The following is a 24,671-nucleotide window of genomic DNA, read 5'->3' on the forward strand; positions in this document are numbered from 1 at the left end:
TGCCAGCCATTGGTTTCTATTCATTGTTCCATTGTAATGCAATTAAATATGACCTAACTTTGATGCATTAATAACAAACTAACAACTAATAAACTCAAGCAAGTGTCTAATTGATTCTGACACCATATGGAAATGAATAGAAATCAATGGTTGCAGGAAACATTCATCAAAACTGTGCAGCCTGCACTTAAAAATTACCAGCAAAAATGTAAAAAAATAAAAATAATAATAATACGTTGACATATCACCTTACAAAGTTGGTATGCTTATATATGAATTGGTTAATAATGGATTATTTTAAACATTTAGCGGATACAAAGAAACACTAGCATTCAACTTAAGTTGTGTTTTGTTGCCAGATGAATGTAATTATGAATCTAACACTTACTCGTCTTTAGCTCTGCTTTGGTCTCCACCAGCTCCTGAGGGAAACAGCTGGCTATTTAACTGTACCACTAGCCAGGTGCTAACTTCACATGCTGTTTAATGCTACATGTAGGCAGGTAGTATAATGGGGGTTTATGAGAGCTTTTACGCTAACAAAAAAACCTGCCTGACTGAGACAGGAAATGCAGATGTGGGCCAAAAATAAAAAATAAATAAGCTAAAAGCGTAGATAATGCCAAGTAAGTTCGGAACTACACAACCGACTGATCACATTACTGTCTTTACAGGAATATAAGTTGGTTCAGCTTTAAGTAACACACATTGTGCCTGTTGATCAAAGTATCAATAAAAGGAAGTGGAGTTCATATTATTGAAAATCAATATACTAATAATGTTTAAGAGACAACAGATGCGACACAAAAAAACCAGCACAGACTCCCAGAGTGTTTTCTCAAAGTGAAGTTTCATTTTTAGCACATAGTTTTTTTCTCCATTCTACACCCCCCTGTAATGTTACGTACAGTAGTAAGCCTCTCTACATTCAAACACCCCCCCCCCCCCCCCCCACCACCACCACCACCACCACCAGCAGCACCACCGCTGTGTTGGACCCCAAAATATACATCTTCTTCTTCTGCATCGTCTTTATCATCTTCTCTAAGGTTTTTCTTCAACACAACAAACACAGACCATGGGCAGACAGTGCAAATCTAGAAATTCAGTGAAATTGCTACGTAATGCGGTTGTAGGTTTCGGTAACATTATATATTCTCATTCCGTTACTGTTTCTCTGACTTATTGCCATTCTATCGTGTCTAACTCTACGTCTTTTCTTTCCTCTGTCTTCCTCCTCCTGCGTTTTTTTTTGTTTTTTTTTTATCTTTACTGGCTGCTTTCATCCGATCTGTTCATACCATCCCATGGATTTAAATGTGACAGTGAATGAAACCAACGTTTAATGGCTGTCTGCGAGGCGATTCCCAATCTCTCTACGAACACTCTCTCTCTTCTCTCCTTTTCTGGAGCAGTTCTAGAAAGAGAAAATATTACTATGGATCAATACAAGAGAGAATTCTAGAACAGTGGGAGCTGGGGTCTGTGTTTTCATCGAGTCAGCTGACCGATTGACAATAACAATCAGGAGGGTTTGGTAATTAAGCTAGCCAAAACAAATATCATAAAGTAAGCTGGGTGTTATGAGCAGGGTCAAATTTAGTCTCTTTTCTGTTTTTTTTTTTGCCTGAATCAAAACAATGTTTGAAATCCAAACCAATGGGAGGAGGTTTTTGTCTGCCCAGAGTGCCAGCCAGGTGGTGTTTGAGGTGTCTACTGGCATGAGACTGCTATTACACCTAATCCACCAGGGCTTTTTCTGTGGCTGCTATTGAGCTATAGATCAAGTTTGTGCGCTTAACGCTACAGTATTGTGCAGAAATTCTGCCTGAATGAAAAAAAACAAAAACTTTCCAGCATTGTGGTACTTAGATGACAGAGGCTAATGTCAATGGTTCCCAGGCCAAGTTGGGGGTTAGGGCCCCTTAAGGGGTCCTGAGCTAAATGTCATCAGTTAATTAAAAGGAAGAGAAAAAAAATGTATTTACACAAAATCTTTACTGATTTGGATCTTGAAGTTGAGCACCCAATTAGAACGCACACGTATTGTTTTTTAAACCCTTGTGTTGTCTTCCCGTAGACCAACATTTAGTTTTTCTGGGTCAAAATTTGAAGTGAAAACCTCCTTAAGACACTATTGTCACTTTTCCCAAAGTTTTTGAAGCTTTCTCCAACATTTGTTGTCACTTTTTTGACGTTTTCTAACTTTTCCCAAAGTTCTTTCTCACTTTTTCCAATGTCTTTGTCGATTATTTCTGCATTTTTGGGGACGTTTTTGTTGTTTTTTCCCTACATGTCTGTCACTTTTTTCAGTGTTCTTAAATCTTTTCTTTCTTAAAATGCTATAAAATTGAATAAAACAACCAAATTCAATGAAAATACTGAACTGACCAGTTATTTAACTAGTGATGAGTGTTGTATAGAACCATCCACGTTATTTGTTTTTACAATTTGGTTGAAGGAAAGACAAATTTCTGATTTAGAAACTTTTTGAAAATAGGACAAATTAGACCCCGAGGACAACAGGAGGGTTAAAACACTCTTTGGTTAAACTGCTCGCAACTCCTGTCCACACGAAGGCCGAGGGGTTTTGCTTGTAGGGGGTCACAAGCCAAAAGGTTGGGAACCGCTAGCATGTGTGATAATGTTGACTTGGGTTCCATTTTCTAGCTTTTTCTGGAGCATTCAATCGGATCTCACAGTCCTCATCACATCGGCAGCAGATGGAGTTTGCTCAGTTGTCATTTGATGTCAAACTACTGTTTCCATGCTCAACAATGAACTTTCTTGGACAGATTTGGCAATATTTGGTTTGACTGACAAACGCGTTGGAGGTTATAACCTGGATGTTGGATGCAACATCTGCAAATGGAATTAAAGGCAAAGCTGCAGTGTCAACTTTAGAAATCAACGAGTTCTTTATGTAGAAAGAAACAGTGGGAGATTAGGTGTGACTGCAGCCTAGATAGCATCAGAGCAAGGCAACTCAAACCTAAAAGCATTCAGAAAAACCTAGAAAATTGGTCCGGGTGCAGGTTCATTATGACTCTGCTTAAAATGCTAAATCAGTCAATAACAGCTCAATAAAAGTTGAAATGCCCGTCCGAGAGCTGCATGTCAAATGGATTTCAGAACCTTGTTGACTCAGGCATGATTGAAGTGAGTGTTTTGAAAAACAGCTGGTCTGAAGGGTTTTTTGAATGTTTAGTGATGAAGCAGCCGACAGCGTCTCAAGCGTCAAAAAACACAATCGATTTGTTTTACAATACATTCGGATTCAAACCCTGTCCCTCAGGAAGGAGAGAAGGAGAGAGAGAGAGAGAAACCAAGAGAGACAAATTTCTCTCATTTTCTATCACTCTGTCTACGGACGTCTCCTGCTCACTGATTCCTTCACTGGATACACACCGACGTGTGCGCACGCATGCACGCACGCATGCACGCCCACACACACACACACACACACACACACACGCACGCACGCACGCACATACACACACACACACAAAATCACTCCCACACAGGCACACACAACCTGACCATCATCTTCAAATAAGGTTACATTTTCCTGATCAAATAGAAAATAAATAGCATCAGTATCAGTTTTCCACAAAATGAACAAGATTATCCAAAAACCAAGAAGAAAAAAAAAAAAAAACATAATTACAAAGCAAAATCATTTGCCATCAAATAAATTTACACAGAAAGTACCTTTAAGACATAGTGAATATCAAGGACGCAACAGGAGTAAAAACAAGAGTGGGGGGTAAACATTTGAGTGTGATACTCACTTCCTGTTTAACCCCCTAAAAACACAGATTATCCTGAAAGAATGAAAATATTGCTAAAATAATTTTTTTTTTTTAGTTTTTTTTTTTTTTAACCCTCTTCTCTTCATCCCATCACTCTAGCATAATGATCAGACAAGGAGAAACAGATTTTCCTTAGTTCACGCCGGGGGAAAAACTGCTCGTTGTCATGGTCGCCATCTAGCAGCGTCAAATCTGCTGAGCCTTAAGCAACAGACGCTCCCGGGTTCAGAAATCCAACTGGATTACTGGGTTTTTCTTTTGGTCTGAAACACATGTGGTGCGCTTTATTTGTCTTCCAGTAACCTTTGCGTTGGGTGGAGTTTACTAGTCTGCTTGGATACATTTTTGGTTAGGAAATGGGCGGGGGGGGGTTCTAAACTTCAACGTTGTCAAATGTCACTTTGGCAAATGTGTGAAATGTGTTCATTTTGTAGAACTTTTAACCAGAAAATGAAATGAAATGTACCCTGTGGAGTTTCTGGGTGGGTACACATAATATTTGTGTTGTATGCACATGGATACACGTGCACGCTGTTCTGTTGATTGACAGTTGGCGGTAATGTGCAAATGAACTTAGCGATATGCCAACAAATGCAGGTAAACATGGATGTAAACAATGCAAAAGTCCAAATAAATCGGCTTAACAAATGTTTTACGAGGAAGGTAATGCATTTGGCGCTTTTGTCAAGCCTGACGTATACACACAATGTGTTTTGGTGAGTACCACTGAATGTAAACATAACTTAGTTTTGCAAGAAATCTCCACGAGGCATCTTAAAACACACACCGAAAAACATTATCTTTAAATAATGTGGAATGTTTGGGGATATTTTTTTTATTTTTATGAAATACCCCTTTAAATTGCAACCACCGCACCACAAGCAACCAAAATTTCAAAAGAAAAGAAAAACAGCCACTGCCAATCCAGTTCTTTCCTTCTCCCTTTAAGGTCTGTTAAAAGAGGAATTCCGCTGAATTTCAGCACTCACATTATGGCCTCATACAGTTAACATGTGATGTGAATTCAGAATTGGAGCCGGCTTTCCCCTTTATGGTATCTGCTACACTAGTGTTTCTCCCATAATACACTACAGAAATAACCAGAGACATATGTATATATATAAAAACATTATCATCATCATCATCATCAGTAGTACTTAGAGTAGAGTAGAGTAGTAGTAGTAGAGTAACAAGTAAGAAGAAGGAACAGTATTGTACTTTATATCATTATCGTCATCTTCATCGGTGGTTATTTAATGTTGAGGGACTTTAGGCCCGTCCTTTGGTGGAACCCGACAGAATGAGAGAGGAGTTAGCGCCAGAACCATCTGTGTGTGTCTGTGTATGTGTGTGTGAGTCTGCACGTATGTGAGTGTGTATGAAACATTTTGGTGCATCAGTCAAGTGTTGGTATGTGAGATTAGTTTGACCTGGATACACATACTCTCTGTAGCTCTGTCTTCTTATATTTACAGTAAATATGTACCTGCGTCTGTGTGTGTGTGTGTGTGTGGGTGTGTGGTGTGTGTGTGTGTGTGTGTCTGGTCTGTGCTGCAATGGTTTTGGGACATTTGTGTGAAATTGCTTCTTCTGTTTATTAATGTATTGTGCTATCCACGCATGAAATAAGCATCTCTGACCAAAAGATAAATACGACGCCACAGTACAGACTCTGAATCGGTTGGTTAAATGTCAAGGCAAGTTAGACACATGTTAAACGTGGTTAGTGTTGCACCAAAAGAGAAATTTCATCTCTTATTTAAAGGCTGATTTGAAGCAGGCCAGCTACCAGTTATGGATACTGACCTGCAGTTTGATAAACCAGCCACTAATTCAAATGACAGTCTGGACTTTTGGACAATATTCATCTTCTGATCTGCAACATAATGTGTGTACAGCTAAAAGTGAACCAGTTTCACACAAGTTTGTCAGAAAAAAAAAAAAAGTGTGAGTTTTACCTCAGATCACTGAGTTTGTGCGCTTTTTCACAAAAAAGCCACGCCCTCGATGATACAAGATAAAAGATTTTAAAAAAGAACAGTGGATTTTGTACCTTTTCTCTCCCAACACTTTCACCAGCAACCTCATGTCTTTTCCCTGTCCCCTAACCCCCGTGCTTATCCAATCGCTGTGGAGCAGCACCTAGGTGGCGCTCTCCCCGGCCCCAGAGGAGGAAGAAGAGGCCCCGCTGAGCTTGGGCTCGGGCTGGTCAGAGTGGGCCGTCTGCGGGGAGGAAGGGGTCGGTGGGTCCCCTCTCTTGCCTCGCTCCTGGAGGTTGCGCTGGTTCCTGGCGGCCTCGGTGAGCATCTGCATCCGGCGGTCCTGGTGCTCCTCCAGGCCTCGCCAGAGGTCTGCACGCTCCCTCTCTCGCTTCATTTCCCTGGAGAGGCGGGTCGGAAGAGAAGAAGAGAAAAGGAGAGGGATAAGGAGGGACGGACACCAGAAATGGGCTGAAATGTTTCAGACATGCCAAAGCACTCTGGGACCTGAGAGGAAAACCCTAAGGGGATCTTTGGTGAATCCTTAACTATAAGGAGGGTTGTCTCAAAGACAATTTGAACGATTGTTAGCAGGAAGGCATTCAGTGTACACAAACTAAAATCCCTGGAGATATGTTGGAGTGTGTTTACCATCACACTTTAATCTACAACTACAATCACACAACAACTGAGGATCACTTAATCATCCGTGTTAATGAAGTGCTCTTAATAGACAATTTAAATCTTAATTAGTTAGACAAAAAAACACAAAAAGTAAAAGAAAATAGGGTTCAGTTGGCTCAAATGATTAACCCTCATGTTGTCCTCGGGTCAAATTGACCCGTTTTCCCTATATCAATGTTTTGTTAATCTTTTTAACTAACCAATAGTAATTACCCAAAATAACATGATTGATTCCACACAACGCTCTTTGGCAAGTACAAATCTCTATTTTCATCAATTTTGGGGCGTCTTATTCAGTTTTATAGCATTTGAAAAACAAATTGAAGTGGTTTCCAAATAGGGTGAGTAAAGGTTAACATATTCCAGTCTGTGATTATCCATCAACATCCATTCCTTTAATTTTAGTCTAAATCATTCCTAATTTCAGCTTTTCTAACTCAAACATGTGGTATAATTTCCTATAAATGAGGTTCATTGACCATAAATTCCAAAAAAAACTGTACAAGTAAAGTTAATAAGTTAGAGTTACGTAGTGTTGAACATCAAAAAAGTGACAAACAAAAAAAGCATCAAAAGTTAAAACATTGATAAAAAGCGTCAACAAAAGTGATGATTTTCAATTTTGACGGGAAGACAACACAAGGGTTAAAAAAAGAAGTGCAACAAGGATTCTGGTTGGATTAGTTGCAAGTAACGGCCCAGTATAGAAAACTGTATACTGTATATTGCTAAGAAAGACTTGACTATGTTATTAGTTATTTGAGAATAAAATAAGGGATTAATCCAATTTCTGGTATAATTTATGAGCAATTAATGACCTAATTGGACCTTTAAGCAGGTTTAAATGAATTAAATTAGGCATATCTAAATGTTAAAGTTATTTCCCAGAAGCCCAATAGAAAACAGACTTTACCTTGGCTGAATGACATCCTATGGCAGTTAATGAAGACAAGAGATGCAAGCTTGAAAACATCTATTAAATCAGGTTTAGCAATTGATGCGTTAATATAATATATAATATAATATATTATATAATAATAAGGGTCTTAGAACCAGCTTATTTCTTTCTTGACGTCATTTAACGGGCAAAAAGAAACTATAAAAGCAGTTTTATGGGGACACTAACGATACTTGCACATCTTAATCAAACAAGACAGACCATGTAAAGAAATAATAAATAAAAAGCTTCAGAGTTGTTGGTTAGCCTTGGTCCGAGCCAGGCTAGCTCTTACCCCTGCCTGCCCTAATGCTAAAGTTAACCACGCCCTGACTCCAACTCTGTACTTGTCTCACACACATGATATTAATATTGATATCGTGCTCTCGGAAAAAAAGCCAAGATGTCAAACTACTCCTTTAAGTTTTGTTCCCAATAGTATCCACTATCTGGAGTTCAAAACTGCGTAATGAAGAAGTGGAATCATGATGTGATCCATGTTGAAACGATGACCTAAGTGATACATACTTACAATGTGAAATATAATGTAATGGATAATGGAACAAATGTCTTCTATTTCTTTCTCTTGTTTTCACTGTTGTATCCAGTGACACATATACAAGCACGCCCACACACACACACGCCCACACACACACACGCCCACACACACACACACGCCCACACACACACACACACGCCCACACGCCCACACACACACACACACACACACACACACACACACAGCGAGTGAGTCATACTCACTTCTGTTTCTCTACTTTGTAGGAGGCAGTGAGGTCATCAAACAACTTGCTGTTCATCTCCATGAAGGTCTTCAGCACGTTGTAGATCAGAGACACAATGGTCCTGAAGAGACAGAGGAAGAAGATAATCAGTCTCATGACATTATGGGTTAGGAAATAGAGGTTAGAAAAGCCTGTGTTTTAGGGAAATTAACGCATTGGCAACCATATGTGTTGCCTGTGTCTCTGGTAGATTACTATCTCTAATGCAAACATTTTAGCATGCACTTTAAGATGATACTGTAGGAGGCTTGTACATTTTTGTCAGTGTTGGGAAATTAGAGTTTGTATCAGCGGTGAAGCTAAACGCTGTGAAATATTCTTACATATTAGCAGTAGTGGAGAGTAACTAAGTAAATTTACTTAAAGGTCCCATGTTGTAAAAAGTGAGATTTTTCATGTCTTTATTTATTATAAAGTCGGCCAAAGTGCTATATAAATACTGTGAAAGTATCATAAATCTCAATCCACAGAGCACACAGCCCGTATTCAGAAACTGGGCCTTTAAACATGTCGTCAGGACTTATGTAGGGATGTGATGTCGCAACTATACCAAATATAGATAGAAAGTGCTGCTACAGTGCCGTTACAGTCATTCCCCAGCTCCAATGGCGGTGCACACCCTTAAAGACCCGGCAAGACCCAGAAACGCTGTCCAATTAGGGCAGACTACTTTTTTGGGAGGGGGTCTTAAAGAGACAGGCATTCAAACTGAGCTTTTTAGACAGAGGGTGAATACAGGTATATTTAGACAGACAGTATATTACAAATAATGTGTTTTTTGAATATTAAAGCATTAAAACATGTTCAATAGTAGAAACACAAAATGCAATGATGAACCTGATGATATGGGACCTTTCACTAGCTGTGTTTTCATCCACACGTTTTTATCCGAATTAAGTGGTATCGAATGAAAAATGCCATATGGAAAGAGTAAAATTCAATGGAATTTCATGAATATCAACTCAAAGGAAATACGTTTGGTCTCATCGGATTTTTATCTTGACGGAAACGTTATTTGCTGAATAAATAATAAATTGCGATTAAGTTTTAGGTCATTTCATGGTTGCAACAAAACGAAGAAGAAGAAGTTTTAGTTCATTTCCACCCAGTATTTCCGCTCTGTCTGCACACATGGCGGGTGTCAACAAAGACAGATGGAAGTGGACGGACGAGGAGACGAGAGACTTTCTGAATTTAATTTATCAGGAAATCGGAAGGTTAGGACAAGCTGCGGGACGTCCTCCGGAGTAAATGGAAGGCGCTCAAACAGCGAGACATGTCTCAAAAAAGAGTTGTCTCACAGCAGTGCCGGAGGGACAATAAAAGGGAAGTTGCATCTGCATCATCATAGCGATGTGTTGATAGCGTCGTTGTTTTCTTATTATAGCTTGAAATGTTACTATCAGCTGGCACATCAGCACTAGAACAACTTAATATTGATCATTTGTTGGTAGAGAAAAACTTTGTCCGTAACAGTTTGCTTGAATGTTGTGCGATTCAGTGCGAAAATGAATGGAAACACCTTAAAATGTCTAAAATCAATTCTATGTACCAATTTGATCGCAAACCAGCATGTGATGTCATTACCACAGGGTTTTATTCTTTTTAAAGCCGTTGGATGGAAACATACTTTCAGTTTTTTTACTGAACATGAGTATGCTCATTTTGTGTTACTTTAACATTTTAGTAGGAAATAATGTATTTAATACTTCACAACATATATTCAACAACTATAGTAACAAGTTAATTTGCAGATAAAGATTTTGTAGATCAGTTAATACAATAGCATGCACTGTTCTTGGTTAAACAGCACATGTCAAGTAGTTCAAATAGGTCCCCCATTGACCAGCTGAGCAACATCTAAATGCGGCTTACATGTTAATGCAGTAATAAAAATCACACAATAAAATAGCCCTTTGAAACAGAGCACTGTGCATAATGAGTACTTAAATAATAAAAATGTAAATGCAAGACTTTTACTTACAATGCAGCATTGTTTACGTGGTAGTATTAATCATTTTACTTAAACAAAAAGCATCTGAACACTTCATCCCCTGTCCAAACTATAATACAGCTTGAGGTTACACCCATATTGACCCTAGGTATCAAAAGCTTTGAGTTATGAGTTGTATTAATGTGTGTGTGTGTTTGTGTGAGCCACTGACTGGTTCCAGTGCTCCTTGGAGACTCTGTAGAGGGTGGCGAATACCAGCGGCAGGATGACTTGACAGTTCTCCTCTATCAGACTGAGGATGTATTCGTTGTTCCAGAAGTAAAGAGCCCGCTCCGCTACCTAAAAGAAACACACAGACAGAAGACTTGGCTTTAATTTGTCAGTTGTGACAGGATTCTTATTATCTGACAGATGTTTGTGCCCACAGTTAGAAGTTATCCAAGTAACGGATCTTCAGTGGATTGTTTTTTTTCTGTAGGGATATGATACATCTGCCGGCAATTAGGACACTGTTATCAGGCGTTCTACTGCCAAAACGGTTTCATTTTGGGTCTATTTTCAAATATGTGATGATTTTAAATAATGCTTTTCAGTGTGGTTTCAATGTTCAATGTTTACCTGGAAGTGAGGGCTGGAGATGCAGGCTGCGATCTGTTTGAAGAGCAGCTCCTGGACCCTGATGAACTGAGACGGCTCGATCACATCCAGGATCTCCTCAATTTCCCCCAGGAACATCACCTGAATACATACATGAAGGACAGAAAACACATCTCACGACTCCCAGAAGTGGATTGAAATGTGTTAAGTTCGGAAAAATACTTCTGCTGCTGTCTCACCTCTTTCTGCGTGCAGGTTTTTGGCCAGTACTTGAGCAGTCCTCTGATGATCTGCGGAGAAAATATGAAGCACATTAATATGAATAAACACTGCAGCCATTAGCTCAGTAGGGTAGCTGGCTGCCGTCCATATGTGCCATCCCCATTAACTCATATTCATACTCTGGCTCGTTTTTCACTGTAGCTCTAATTCAACCTTAGACCAGTTGAGTTTAGATTGGTGAACTACTCACAAGGACTAACAATAATTGCAGTGTTTGAAGGCTATGTGACTGGTAACCTCTGTTTATTACTACTTGAGTTGTATTTCGTAGCTTTGTGCAGGATTTCTATTTGGGTAAAACGTTCAGTGTTCGACCATTGTTTTCCAAGTTATTTACCTTCAAAGAACTTTAGATAACCTGGGGGGGGGGGGGGGGTCGGGTTGTAATAATATTGATCCCATTGGGGATCAATAAAGACTATAAATTAAATTAAATTAATATAATGGATGTGTTGACACTTGGGGGGCATCAGAACAAGTTGTAAACCCAACACTGACATATTATCACTTTAAAATGTGTACGTACTGTAGCATACATGCTAGCAAACAGATGCTTACTATCATGCTAGACACAGAGCAACACTAGGATTCTTATTTCTGGCTGCCTGGAGATTGCAAGTCCTTATTAGCTCTGTTTTGGTCTCCACCAGCTGCTAAGGGAAATATGTGGCTCTTTAGCTGATAAAGGCTCCACTATATTCATCAAGTGCCATGCCATTGGTCCCACTTTTGTTTATTTAACTTAGTTCACAGTAGAGCTGTTAAAGTTATATCAGCCAAAAGTTTTTCTTTAGGAGTCATATAAAGTCATTTGTTATGATTTATATGTTACCTGTTAAATTGACCAATTGAGAGTAAGGCCGGCAGTTACTAAACTCTAACTGAGTGTGTATTATTTGCGAGCAATGGGTCTTTCGTTTTCAGGATAATGGGCCGTCAAGACTATGGGCATCTTTCAAACTATGTGGGTTTCGGATTAATGGGCCACTGGGCAGTCGTCGTTCACCCGATAGTTGCTAATTTGTCTGTCTGATGATGGCCAGATAGCGTACAGGGGGCTTTTCAGCACTTTCATGCTAAAACAGCTGCCTGCTGCTGCTTGAAAGATTGATAAAACAATAACCTTGCAGGCCATTTAACCCAAAACAATGCACTGAAAGATGCTAAATCTACAGACTGGGATAATTCTCTGTAGGTTTGTCACTTGATGCGACACCTTTCACATCCCATGTAGTCATTTGAGCCATTGTTTACAGCAACATTTGGATTTGTGCAGCTTTAAACCTACATGATTCTTTCTTGCAACATCTGACTTCTTTATAGTGAGTGATGTTACGCTGGTCCAATATCACAGCGATTATCTTGGTTAACAGAAATTAAATTCAATTAGCAAGTGTGTTGTAGTAAGGACAATAATGTAATGAAACACAGTCTTACATATTCAGTCACTGTGGCATCTTTTTCCATAAACTGCACCACACAGTAGGCCAGCTGTAAGGACAGAGGAGAGGTGGTTAGCACGCATGCACACACGCACCACACACACACACACACACACACACACACACACACAACACACACACACACACACACACACACACACACCACACACACACACACACACACACACACATATTCCCTGAAGCTGTCAAAAAGACAAGGGGGATCTTAGCACTTATCCCTCAGGATTATACACTGCTAAAGATCGGAAAGACAAGTTTTCCAAGGGGAGATGTGTGTCACGAGTGTGTGTGTGTGTGTGTGTGTGTGTGTGTGTGTGTGTGTGTGTGTGTGTGTGTCTACTTCTGCATCAGCTTTTGTCTCCTCCTATATGATCTGCAATCATTTCCTATAATTCAGTAATTCATCAAGTGTGTGCGTGTATGCGTGCGTGCGTGTGTGTGTGTGTGTTTTGCGGTTGCCCCCTCCACCCAGGCCGGTTGCCGTGGCAAGTGGACACCGTGGCGACGGAGACTGTGTGTGCGTGTGTTTACTTCGGAAGGAGTGATGTCACACACACAAAGTCCCTTAAGGGCAATGTGAGATAGAGTTTAGACCTCTTGTCTCTGTCTCTCTGTCTTTCCTCTTCTGTCCTCTTTCTGCCTTATGTGTTCAAAGGATTACAGTAACTGGTCTATTTTACGACTTTTAGATAAGTACGTTCAAGTGTCAGCGCTAAAAGTATGTTGGATTGTCCAATTCTATAGACACAGACCTTAGAGGTTGTGTACTGCCAGATTATTGATGGTTGTTTTTTGTAGGAAAATCTCTTTTTACTTTCTTCTTTTTGTGTTTGTCTTTGTCTCATTCCTGACCTGTAGCTCCGTTGTCTGTCTCTCTGCCTGTCTGTCTTTCACAGCTTCAATGGCTTTCATCTTTTTCCCTTTTTCCTTCAGACGGTGCACCTTGTGTTCTTGTCCTCTCGCTGCATTTCTAACTTTACTGACCCTCACTTGCACCACAACATGGTTACAGAAGCAGAGGGGAATAGGGAGCGGAGTCAAAAAAAAAAAAAAAAAAAAAAAAAAAAAAAGGGGAGATCTGTGACAGCAGGGATCTCAAGTTGGAAATGAAAGGAAAAGTAAGAAGAAAAAAAGGGGATTAAAATAAAGGTGCTCATCGGTCAAACTATTTAAAGTATTAGCGAGGCATTAGAGAAGCTGTTTGGGGTAAATGTGCTGTTGGATTCTGTTGTCAGGCTGGGCTTTGTGGGCGCAGGAGGCCGTTGTTAGGCTAAGGATTATGGATATTATAGGGTTTTAAGGCTGAGGTTTTAACAATATTGATTTGAGCTCTAATGTTAGATTCTTGTCTGTAAAGTTGTTACGACCTGCATGTCAAAAAAAGTAGCCTTTTCATGCTTTTAGTGACTCTGTCGGGTATAACTACCTAAGTCAGCCTGATCTGTGAATCAGGCTGACGTATTCATAGTGTCACTTTTGAAGTCGAGAACATGCTGTCAAGTTTGTAATCGGCTCAAAACTTTAGAACCACAATGTGTAACCATGTTTGTGGCTGCACGATGTAGCTCTAACCGCTGTTACTACAATTCAGTGACACGAATATAAATGAGAAAACCCTTCACAGGCTACGGGAAAGATGATTCAAACTATGTTTTACAGTGTTTAGAAACCTTTAAGATGGATAAAAGGTGCTGCTGGGATATTATGTATTGATATTGAGATCCAGAACTGGGTCACACCCGCGCAGCCACACCTACTAGGCACAAAACTGCTGTCCACTGGCATCATGTATCCCCTGTGACCCCTGTCAAACCCAGTGTGTGTTTGAGGTTGTGAATAATGTATGTGTGTGAACCACAGGGAGAGAGACGGGGAGGAGAAATGTAGGGCACGGTGATGCTGAGACTCAGAATACACACGCACACGCACACGCACGCACACACACACACGCACACACACACACACACACACACACACACACACACTCAGGCCTTTGTACAAACTGTACCTTCTGCATAATTAAAATAATGTGTGGCAAAAACAAAAAGCACACACACACACAATAGACTGGCTGCCTGTGTTGTCAAATATTATAATAACCCAAACACACATTTACACACACTCAAACCCCAAAGAAATCAAAGGTAGGCACACGAACGCACACACAGACACACACACACAGTGTAAATCAAATGTGAGTACATCACTCTGCGGTATTGTCTGTGACCCTACTCTGCCTCCTAGTGGTGGCATTTGACACATTGCAGGAACTCCTTCCTACTACTACCATTTGCAAGACCATTCCTGTTTGGTTGATTTATCAGGGTAAGAAAAAGACCAGAATTTCTTCTTAGTATTGATAGTCAATAGTTAGAGGTATAAGGTCTATAAAACCTACAATAAAGCATGCCTTATTCATTAGAAAAACTACAAAACCACCAAGTACTTTGGGTTTCATTTGATAGTTTGAATTTACTGTACATACATACATATGTATCTATAACATCTACATATCTAGATCTGGTTTCAGTGGCTGTTATACCCTGGCAAGCACAAAACATAATTCAGACTCAGAGTTTTGTTGATTTTCTTTGCTTAAAAAGGATTTGCAGAACACAAAATATCAGCTGAAAGGTACAACAGATTATCACATAAACATCTGTTTCCTGAATGCGGGTTTAGACATGGCATCAAACTATATCAACACATTTTGGTACAGTGCAACTGTATTTGTGGTATTGAAACAAAACAAACTAAACAAAAAATAAATGAGTCTTGAACATTTCTAAAGCAGAAAGGTATAAAAACAAACAAAAATGTGGGGTATTAAGGCACGAATAATTGATCTGAAAATTTATTTTATCAAAATTGCCATATGGTCTAGTACAAAATCAAAATCGCAGGAGGCACAATATTTGCTAAAGGCAAAATATGTCTCAAAATACCATTCTGATGAAGTATCGTGGTACTGCAGAGATGTCCCGACCTACAAATGGTATCATTCAGACTTAAGAAAAAAGTATTTCTTTGGCACAGATTGTCGCAAAAAAAAAAAGAAAAAATGACACCACGATCATTCTAATATATTTTTCCATGAAAATTAGAAAAATTATGCAAAATAAAGACAATTTCCTCCAATATTGTGTAACATATTACAATTACATTATCAGTAATTTATTTACTACATTTTAATTAGAAAATAAAATAAGGATATTTTACCAAATCGTTCAGCCCAAGTGGTGATACTAGCCATTGCCAAATAGTCCAAAATACAAAGACAGTTAAATACTGGAGTATGCAGGAAAAAGGGTCACTGACCTGTGCGTGGAAGATGGAAAGGGACTTCGCCGTGTGTAGCGGGATGAGAACTCGAACCAGGAACTGTTTGTGTTCGGCCTTCAGCGGCAGGGCGAAGCCATTTATGATGCTAAAGGAAAGGAGGAAAAGACAGCACAGTTATAGTTAAATATCATCATGTAGCCCTCTTTTTTGTTTTGTTTTTACTTTCTTCCAGGCAAAAACAACACAAGGTGATGTTTTTGTTTTGTTTTTTTCTCTGCATTTACACAAAAACATCAGATATGACTCAAAAAAATCTACTACTAACATCTGTGTGGGCTTGTGCATTCGTCTGCGTGGTGGACTTTATTCTTGTACTGAGTCCGTTTCCAAGTGACTGGACAAGTGCGTGGTCTGCTGTTCGCTGCTGCACTGACGGACATAGTGGTGGTTCAGCATGCAGAAGGAAGAGTATGAGCAGTGGATGAGTGGGAACTCAACTTATGAAGCATGACTCTTATTTAGCAGCACTTTATTTAACTGTTTGTCTCTGTATCAGTCACTCTGTCTGCCTGCATTTTCTCATTGCATCTTCGTTTAATAGAACATTTCTTTGATATCTGCCCCCTGCTGTTCCTCTCATCTTTCTCCCTGCCTCCCGTCTTCTTCCTCTCGCGCTTTCTTTCTGTACAATGCGTCCTCGCTCGCCCATCTCTCTCTCCCTCTCTCCGTGTGTGGGAGGAGCTATAAATACCCCTGTTACCACCAACATGAATACAAACCTCTCTCTCCTCTCCTGCTCTCCCGCCTTTCTCCACTTCTGACTCACCGTTCACTCACTCATCCTCTCTCCATCCCTCGTCCCTCCATTCCCTCCCTCTCTTCTCACCTTGAATTCGTCATATCCTCTAACTCCCCTCTCGTTCCTCTACATTAACCCATAGCTCTTAAAACCTCAAAAGTCATCGCCCATTTTGGATTTAAATTTTTTGGGGGGATCAGGTGAAATGGTGGTCATGGGTTGGAAGGAAGGTTTTAAGATTTTGTATGAAGCTGTTTATTCTTCATGAAGGGCATATCTAAATAAAAAAAAATGTTAACCAGTATTCAGATAAATCAGTCTCCAGTCTCTAAATCTTATGAATCCATTCCTCTTTTCAACTCTCTTGCTTTTTTTCTATATTTAGACAGGGGCGACAGTAGCTCAAGTCCTTGCACGGAGTGTGGACCAGTAGCTTTGCATTTCCGAGGTGTCCTTGAGCAAGGCGCTGAAGCGCCAAACCCCCAACTGCTCGGGCAGCTATCCTGTAAGTCAGCCCCCTCGCTCTGACATCTCCCTATACATAATGTGTGTATTTCAGCCTGTGTGTGTGTAAATATATAACATGGTGACATTTTTGTTTTGTTTTTAGTAAAGTATAACTTTGTTAACTTTGAACATCAATAAATACTATTTGAAGGCCCTTCTGTCTTATCAGTGTCAAATAATGAAAGACAAAGACAGAGCTAGACTCCAGCCCAGAATACTATTGAGAGAAATTCATATTTACTGACTCTAATAATGATTTGTTTGCTTGATTGTCTCATCTTCCATTGTCATTGGTTTATTCTCTGTCTCCTTCCATGTGTCCGTGTCTCAATCCTTCTATCAACTTGTCTGTTTATGTAACACAAGTACGTCGATTTAACAATGTCATTGCTAGTTTCTCCGTCTCCAACTTGAGTCAGGAGAAATAGAGCTCTGCAGCGTGTCTACATCTCACATGGGAGAACCATTGATCTGCTTTCTTTACAAGAAAGAAACTGTAACTCCCCTCTCCTTTTTCTGTACGTTAGCATAACACGGCCAATTCCTACCTAGTCGGCTAATTGGCTAGGTTGTCATGCAGTCTGGATTTTTACATCATCAAAGTAAAAAAAAGCCAGTGTTAGCGGGAGCAGCTAGCTGGCTATCAGAGTTTAAATGTTTCTCAGAGAAAGACGCACAACATCGGGACGAGCAAATATAACATTTGTTTTTGGTCACGGTGATGCTAGCCAACAGAAGCTAGCCAACAGAAACTAGCCAACTAAGCTAGCTATCACTTGCTCTTAAAAATACAAGCTCTGTGAAACTAGTGCATTCTGTCCAGCCCTCTTTTCAAGGCTAGTGTTGACTAATAAAAAACAAAGGTAGCAAAAGATACCAGAAACTGGAATTTGCTTGTGAGACAAGCAACTATTCATTGCTTTCTTTTGTTGCCTTCTTCTGTTGCCCCTTCTTCCAGTCTTTATGCTCAGCTATGCTCAGCTAAGCTAAACTAGCGACACCCTGACTCCAGTTGAAGTACAGTAAAGCACATGAGTTTGACCTTGTGTGTTTCCCATCATTCTGCATTTGATGGAGTAAGGAAAACAAACTAGATAATATCACCAATCTTGTTTGCATTTATCCTTCATTCTCTCTCTCCCTTCCTTTCTCTTTGTTGCTGTCCTCTCTCTATTCTTGTTTCCATCGATTTGTGTACAAGCTCAGGCAAAGAGCAAGACATGATAATCAGTTTTCTTGCTCTCTCATTCCTATTTTCCTCATATGTCTCTTACTGGCCTCAGAGACAAAACAACACACCTCTGAGTCATTTCTCATTTACGTATTTAACCCTCCTCTTGTTTTATCTCTTCTTCCTGCCACCCCCCACCCCCGAGCTTTACTCATTCGCCTGCTGCCTTTTAACTCATTTCTTATTCTGGCGGACTTTGCACCTGCGGTTGGGTTCACCTGATAAGAAAGAGGGAAAGAATGATAATAAATCAAAAATAAATGCTGACTGTTTTTGTGTTGAGCAGTTGCAGTATTGGTTATGCTCTATCGCCATTTTTTCGTAGTTGCTTAATTCACTGGGTTACCAGCTGTCTCATGGATAGGCACAGCTGGCAGAGTACAGCATGTGTGTATATAAGTGTGTGTCTTAACACTACAACTCCAAATGCATTCATTAAGCCACAATATGCTACAAAAAAATGCTTTTCAGCAGAGCAACAGAGTATGCTCCAAAGTGTCTGTGTGATTGAGAACACGAACCTGCCGAGGATTTCCAGAAGCTCCGCAACCCCGTTGAAGTGCTCAGTTTCATATATGAACCTGACAACCAACACAAAACACACACACACACACACAGAGTTACAGTTACACATCTGTAGGTCAAGCAAAAAGTAAAAGCAACTTAAAGAAAGACTACAATTTTTGAAATAGCAAAACATTGTTAACTTCCTGTAAAATTACACATGCGTATAATTCACTGGCATTCTTGCCTTTTCTAAGGAATTGATTTATACCATGATGTACTGTGTCTAGAATGCAACTCTGTCACCTGTGGGACGTTATCATGTGAGAGTGACATTAAGTGCAATAACTGCTGTCAAAATGTGATGATGATGATACTGAAACCAGTTAACTGAGACAGAAATAGAGCATGTTGCAGCACTGCTGTTCTCCCGTGCTTGCAATATAAAGACCACAATTCAGTCACACTTGGTAAAGGGTTAAGATGAAACAGGATTGTACATCACAGCACTCTTGTTGGTCAAAGCTGTTTAACCAATTATTTGAGGAGATTTGTGTAGCAACTCTCAGGATAGATGTGAGTGTTAGGACAGTGAGTGTTATGCAAATGTGAACAGTCATATTTTTGCATGCTGTGTGCCTGTTTGTGTGCAGAATGCTGCTTTATCTGAGCCAGAAAAATACTATGAATAATTCTCAAATATTTAGACGACATGTCCCAACCCAATCCCATTGTCCTCTGTGTTGCTGCCCTATTGACAAATTGTGCAGACCATAATTACAGTGTACCAGCAACTGTGTGGGAAAACTGTTAACGTCAGCCTCCTTGGTGTAGTTCAGTCAGCAAAAGAACTACAGAAGTATGGAACAAATTGGTGACCAGACAGGTGCAAAGACATCACCACTGGCAGTCATATTTAAAAAAATCTAATATTATTATCACTACTACTGATGCAACTAATTAAAAAAGGAGCTGTAAACTGTTTGTCTGGTTTCACTTGTTAAATAACCACTCCAAATAACAAGGTTTCAATTCTTTCCATACACTATTTTACCTGTTTTGTGTTTTGAAATCATGACGCACCAAGCTAAAGCAATGCATTACAGAAGCCATTAGCACAGGTTTTTGCTCTGCTGATGGTCTTTGTTGGCTAATAATTGATTTAATGATGTCAGAATGCTATAAATAGCAGTCTTAAATCCCGTGCATTGGATTGGTGAAAGGCAGCCTGAACCTGAGGAAGATGTTGTTGATCTGTTTGCGGATGTAGGCTCGGAGGCCCAGTAGTTTTCCATAGACACGGTGTAGGATGGTCTTTAGGTACTCCCTCTCCCTGGGGTCCTCGCTGTCAAACAGCTCCAGGAGCTACACACACACACACACACACACACACACACACACACACGCACAAAGATAATTCCAGGCACAGTTGCAGTAATTTGTATTATGGTTCTTGTGTCTGACTGCATTAATTTCCTACATTTTAACTGTTTAACTATTCTTAACCATAAATTGCTTCATCCGACCGTCAAAATAATCTTATTTGTTACATTTTCATTCTCTGTATTTTTTACTGATCAATTTTTTAAATAAAGCAGGACATTAGACATAAAAATGTAATTGTCTTTTAGTCAATTTTTTTTATGTGTGCCCCAACTTAGATATCAAAATGCACTCCAGTAGTGCACTCCAGCAGGGATTTTACTAGGTTCTGCGATGGCTGCTTTTAGAGGAGCGCTTCATTTATTTATACCTTTTCATTTATCAAGATTTTAGAAACACTTTAGAGAGAGAGAGAGGATTACCTGCAGGACAAACTTCTGGTCGACGTAACGTTTGGCCATGGAGGGCTGGAAGTCCGGGCTCTCCAGGAAGCGCAGAAAGAACTCATACACCAGCTAACAGAGGCACAAACAGAGTTGTAATTAGACATCATTTAGTGTCTGTGTTTATCTCCTTATGGAATAGTTTGACATTTTGGCAATTATTAATGTTGTTGCCGAGAGTTAGATGAGAAGACTGATACCACTCTCATATCTGTACACTATACACTGTACTGCCTAAAGTGCTGTTTTTACAATGCTTAGCTAAGCTAACAGGGTGAGGCTTCCTATTGATTGGACAGATATGAGAGTGGTGTCAATCTTCTCATCCAACTCTTAGCAAGAAAGTGAATACGTGTATTTTTCAAAATGGCAACCAATGTTATTGTTTTTTGTAAAGCTGCTCCAGGTAACATAGCATGATAATCGCTCAAAATGGCAGCAAGAGGTGACTCTTTTGAAATATCTGAGCTTAGGCACCCAGAAATCTTAAAAGGTGACACAATATAACTTCACCTGCTGACTGTATGCTTAAGTTTAGACCAAAAGAAATTGGAAAAAAGATGTTACTTTATGAGCCGGTTTGGACTTCCAACGTTACGTTTTGATTCATCTCTTCCTGAAGGTGCAAAAGTGACTGAACACCACAACCAACTGTCCTCTGGGCAAACATCTAAAGTGTTCTGTGGAGATGTGTCTTCTTTGCTAGAGCTCCATTTTGTGATTCTGACTTGTAAAACAGGGACATTTGGGCATTAAATATAAAACTTCAGATTTAACTGATCTAAAGGACCTCAGACTCAAGTAAAGTAGGTTTCGCCCTCCAAAATATATTACATAATATATAGAAGGGCCCATTTTTCACAGCATTAACTGACATTGCATTGTTTTTGGCGGAAAAAGCCAAAGTCAACTTGTTTTGCTGAATATATCTTTTCTATATCTTTTCCCAGAGAAACTGTCTTTTACCTCTGAAGGGGAATATGCATGATACTATGTTTGTACTATGAAGGCTATATAAAACGTCAGGTTATGGTTATAATTTCAACATGAATTTGTGTGCTGTATGGATGAGTAACCTGCAGATGCGGCCAGGAGGCTTCGAGTGTTGGCTCATCTTCCTCAGGATCAAACTCTGGATTCTCGCTGGGTGGCAGAGTCCGGAAGATATTTACCGAAATCTGGAAAAATGCAAACAAGGACGCGGAGGAGGAGGAGGGAAGGAGAGCAATGGCAACAGGAGGAGGAGTGGGAAGAAGAATATGGGAAGAGGAAAAGATGGAATGGATGGGAGGTAAGGAGGGATGTGGATAGCGGAAGGGGATAAGGGGAGATGAGGGAAAAGCAGATCAGAGGGAAAAGGAAAGGGAAAGGGAAGGAAGTGGAGAGTTAGAAAGACTGATTGAAAAGAGCCCCATGACATGCTTCCTGTTCATGATATGGATATCCTTGGCATTAGCTCAGGATTGAGAGAAAACAGAGGGATGCACTCGCTGTATTTTCCCAAAGCTGTGGTCTGTGAGTCTCTGATAAACCAACAACTCTAAAAAAAACAACATCCTTTGACTCATTCCTAGACTTCATCGTGCTGATATTTTAACATGATGCACGTCACAGATCACCAAATTAGCTCTCAGGATAGATCCGGGATGAATAGCTGGTGTTATAAAACCATGCCAATTGTCATTCAAATTTAAATTTTTCAGGAGTCCTTTATGAAATGGACAATTAGGCGGATTTCCATCCACTAAATCGTGTTTGATGCTGTTCACTGACTGTGTTTGAGAAGAACAACTGGTAAGTTATGTAACCTGACTGCTCGCAAACTCATGATTTATTCAACAAATGCATTTCCACTGGCCATTTAGTGCATAAACTCCCGTACAAAAAGCAAGTGTGGTAAATCCCAACGCCCCAATTCACAATTCTCTTCTGTTCTTTCCTTCTCTCCAAACGTCTGCTTGCATTGGTAAAAGTTCCCACTGCAGGAGGATATAGGCTCATTTTACATTACCATGTAAACCTCACTTGGATTAAAAAAATTAAAAAAAAAAGAGGTGCAAATCGTTGAGAGATAACTATAATTAGAATAAAATTCCACAATATTTCCTTGTTTGGGACACATCATCTGCCTCTCTGACTTTTCTATCTTGGCCTCTCTCTTCCTCCTGAATACCGTGTATTCTGTTGCAGGCTCTGACCTTTGCACTTATTATTAGCAACTTATATTAAAGATTATACGCTTTCTTTTACCTTATGGCCACACATTAAAGCCTTTGCCCACTTCCCTTTCATCCCATCTCTGCCCTATCAGCATTTCCACATCCTCTGGGTATAGTGACTCCATAACATAAGCTATATCTTCTCCTCACTTTACCTTCTTTCCTTTCCTCCTCTCGATATCCTCTGGGACCTCTGGTGCTTTGTGTCAGTGTCCACATAGTTTCCACCACACTCTATCTTTCCTCTCCATCCCTCTATTTCTCTCCATCTGAGGATTGCTACTTAGCACGCTGTGCAAATTGTTCTATCTCTCCTTTCCGTTCTCCTCTCCTCAACACTTTTGATCATAGCCTCTGGTGCCCTGTGGAAATGCTTTTCTGGCTATCAACTTTTCATTTGCTCATCCACATTGACCCACATTTAGATATTTAGCATTTATTCATCTGTCTTCCATTTCTCTCTTTTCATCTATCCATTCACTAGTCCATTATTTCCACCCCTATTCTCCCCTACCTACCATCTTTATAGCCTCTGGGTACAGAGGCTCAATGAGGACTCCTCTGCTAGTGGCCACGCTCTCCACCAGCTCGTTGAGCGCCGCACGTTTGATCTCCTTCCCCTTCAGGTCAGCCACGCAGTCCAGGAAATCAAACAGCACGCAGCACTGCTGCAGCTTCTTACAGAACAGGTCGTGTAACTCTGCCACCGGGGCGTCTGGAAGATTGAGAGGCAGGAAGGAAGGACAAAAGAAAGAGAGAAAGACACATGTTAGACAAATAGGTTAACGGAACCCAAAAAGGCCGACGCAGCTCAGCCAAATCTGACGGCGTAGCTGAAAGGCGCATTGGGTCTGGTAGTGAATGGTTTGACAAAGTGGGAATGTTGGAGTATACAGAGATGTATTCTACAGGTTAGATCTCCTTTCAAAGGTAATGAGGGAAGAAGAGCTGACGATTACTCCACACACACACACACACACCACACACACACACACACACACACACACACACACACACACACACACACACACACACACACATACCCCTCCAGAGGGCTGTGTTGTATTTCAGACCCATTACCTGTCAGATGCATTCTACAGACCTGTTCGTCACAATGAAGCAACTTGCTGCCGGTCGTCAGATTAAAACCTCGTGTCTCCAAAAAAAAAAAAATAACACCTCTTTTCACAGATGAAGAGAAAGTGGCTGATACCCGTGGATTACTGAATACATGCATAGAGTTTTAAATTGATTCCACGGGCCTGAGGCGGTGTGAAACCTAGCAGCTCAGTCTGCATCGTGCAAAAAAAGTTCAACTGAAATGATGAAAACAGCAAAGTAGAGAGCTGCAGGCTTTGACAGTCGCCAAATGGGAATGCTTGGTTCTTTTTCTGAGTAACCAGATGATTGATGACTCAATAGCTAAATATAGCAGTGAAATATCCAATGTTTTGATTCCTATATAAGTGTGAGAGATTTGGTCTGAAAAAATACTTTATTGTTTTACATTGAGATAAATTATGTAGACATACACATTCATTCTAAAGATGGATCTTAATCATAATGAAAATAGTTTGACTGCTACATGTTGCACAGGTTGCATTTCTACTTTTTATCAAATGATTTAAAAGTATAAGGACAAAGAAGCGCTCTGCCATGAAGATAACTTGATTAGATACACCTGCAACATTGTATGCCCTCAAATACAAGGGCATCACTAACTACACCCAAAAAATGACCATAGAGTAAAATAACCATTGACTTCCTTTGGACACAGTGTCAACAGAACACA

General features: G+C 40.0%; 1 protein-coding gene across 2 annotated transcripts in view; it reads right to left on the minus strand.

Annotated features, from left to right (window-relative positions):
* Positions 1 to 1,268: 1,268 nt before the first annotated feature.
* ppp2r5b (protein phosphatase 2, regulatory subunit B', beta) overlaps positions 1,269 to 24,671 on the minus strand; it is a 43,787-nt gene continuing 20,384 nt past the window's right edge. Inside the window, exons 2-14 of one of the 2 annotated variants that reach the window (XM_032544319.1) lie at positions 23,398 to 23,594; positions 21,737 to 21,838; positions 20,640 to 20,732; positions 20,069 to 20,199; positions 18,852 to 18,911; positions 15,830 to 15,938; positions 12,486 to 12,539; positions 11,006 to 11,056; positions 10,788 to 10,907; positions 10,381 to 10,508; positions 8,175 to 8,276; positions 2,539 to 6,192; positions 1,269 to 2,060 (exon numbers count right to left, since the gene is read on the minus strand). In XM_032544319.1, coding sequence (XP_032400210.1) covers positions 5,955 to 6,192; positions 8,175 to 8,276; positions 10,381 to 10,508; positions 10,788 to 10,907; positions 11,006 to 11,056; positions 12,486 to 12,539; positions 15,830 to 15,938; positions 18,852 to 18,911; positions 20,069 to 20,199; positions 20,640 to 20,732; positions 21,737 to 21,838; positions 23,398 to 23,594 — 1,385 coding nt within the window. In that variant the 3' untranslated portion in view covers positions 1,269 to 2,060; positions 2,539 to 5,954. Of the gene's footprint in view, positions 2,061 to 2,538; positions 6,193 to 7,388; positions 7,406 to 8,174; positions 8,277 to 10,380; positions 10,509 to 10,787; positions 10,908 to 11,005; positions 11,057 to 12,485; positions 12,540 to 15,829; positions 15,939 to 18,851; positions 18,912 to 20,068; positions 20,200 to 20,639; positions 20,733 to 21,736; positions 21,839 to 23,397; positions 23,595 to 24,671 lie in introns of those variants that run through there. The other variant, XM_032544320.1, reaches the window with a different exon arrangement.

Source organism: Etheostoma spectabile, chromosome 19 (assembly GCF_008692095.1).
Source record: "Etheostoma spectabile isolate EspeVRDwgs_2016 chromosome 19, UIUC_Espe_1.0, whole genome shotgun sequence".
NCBI classification, from domain to species: Eukaryota; Metazoa; Chordata; class Actinopteri; order Perciformes; family Percidae; genus Etheostoma; species Etheostoma spectabile.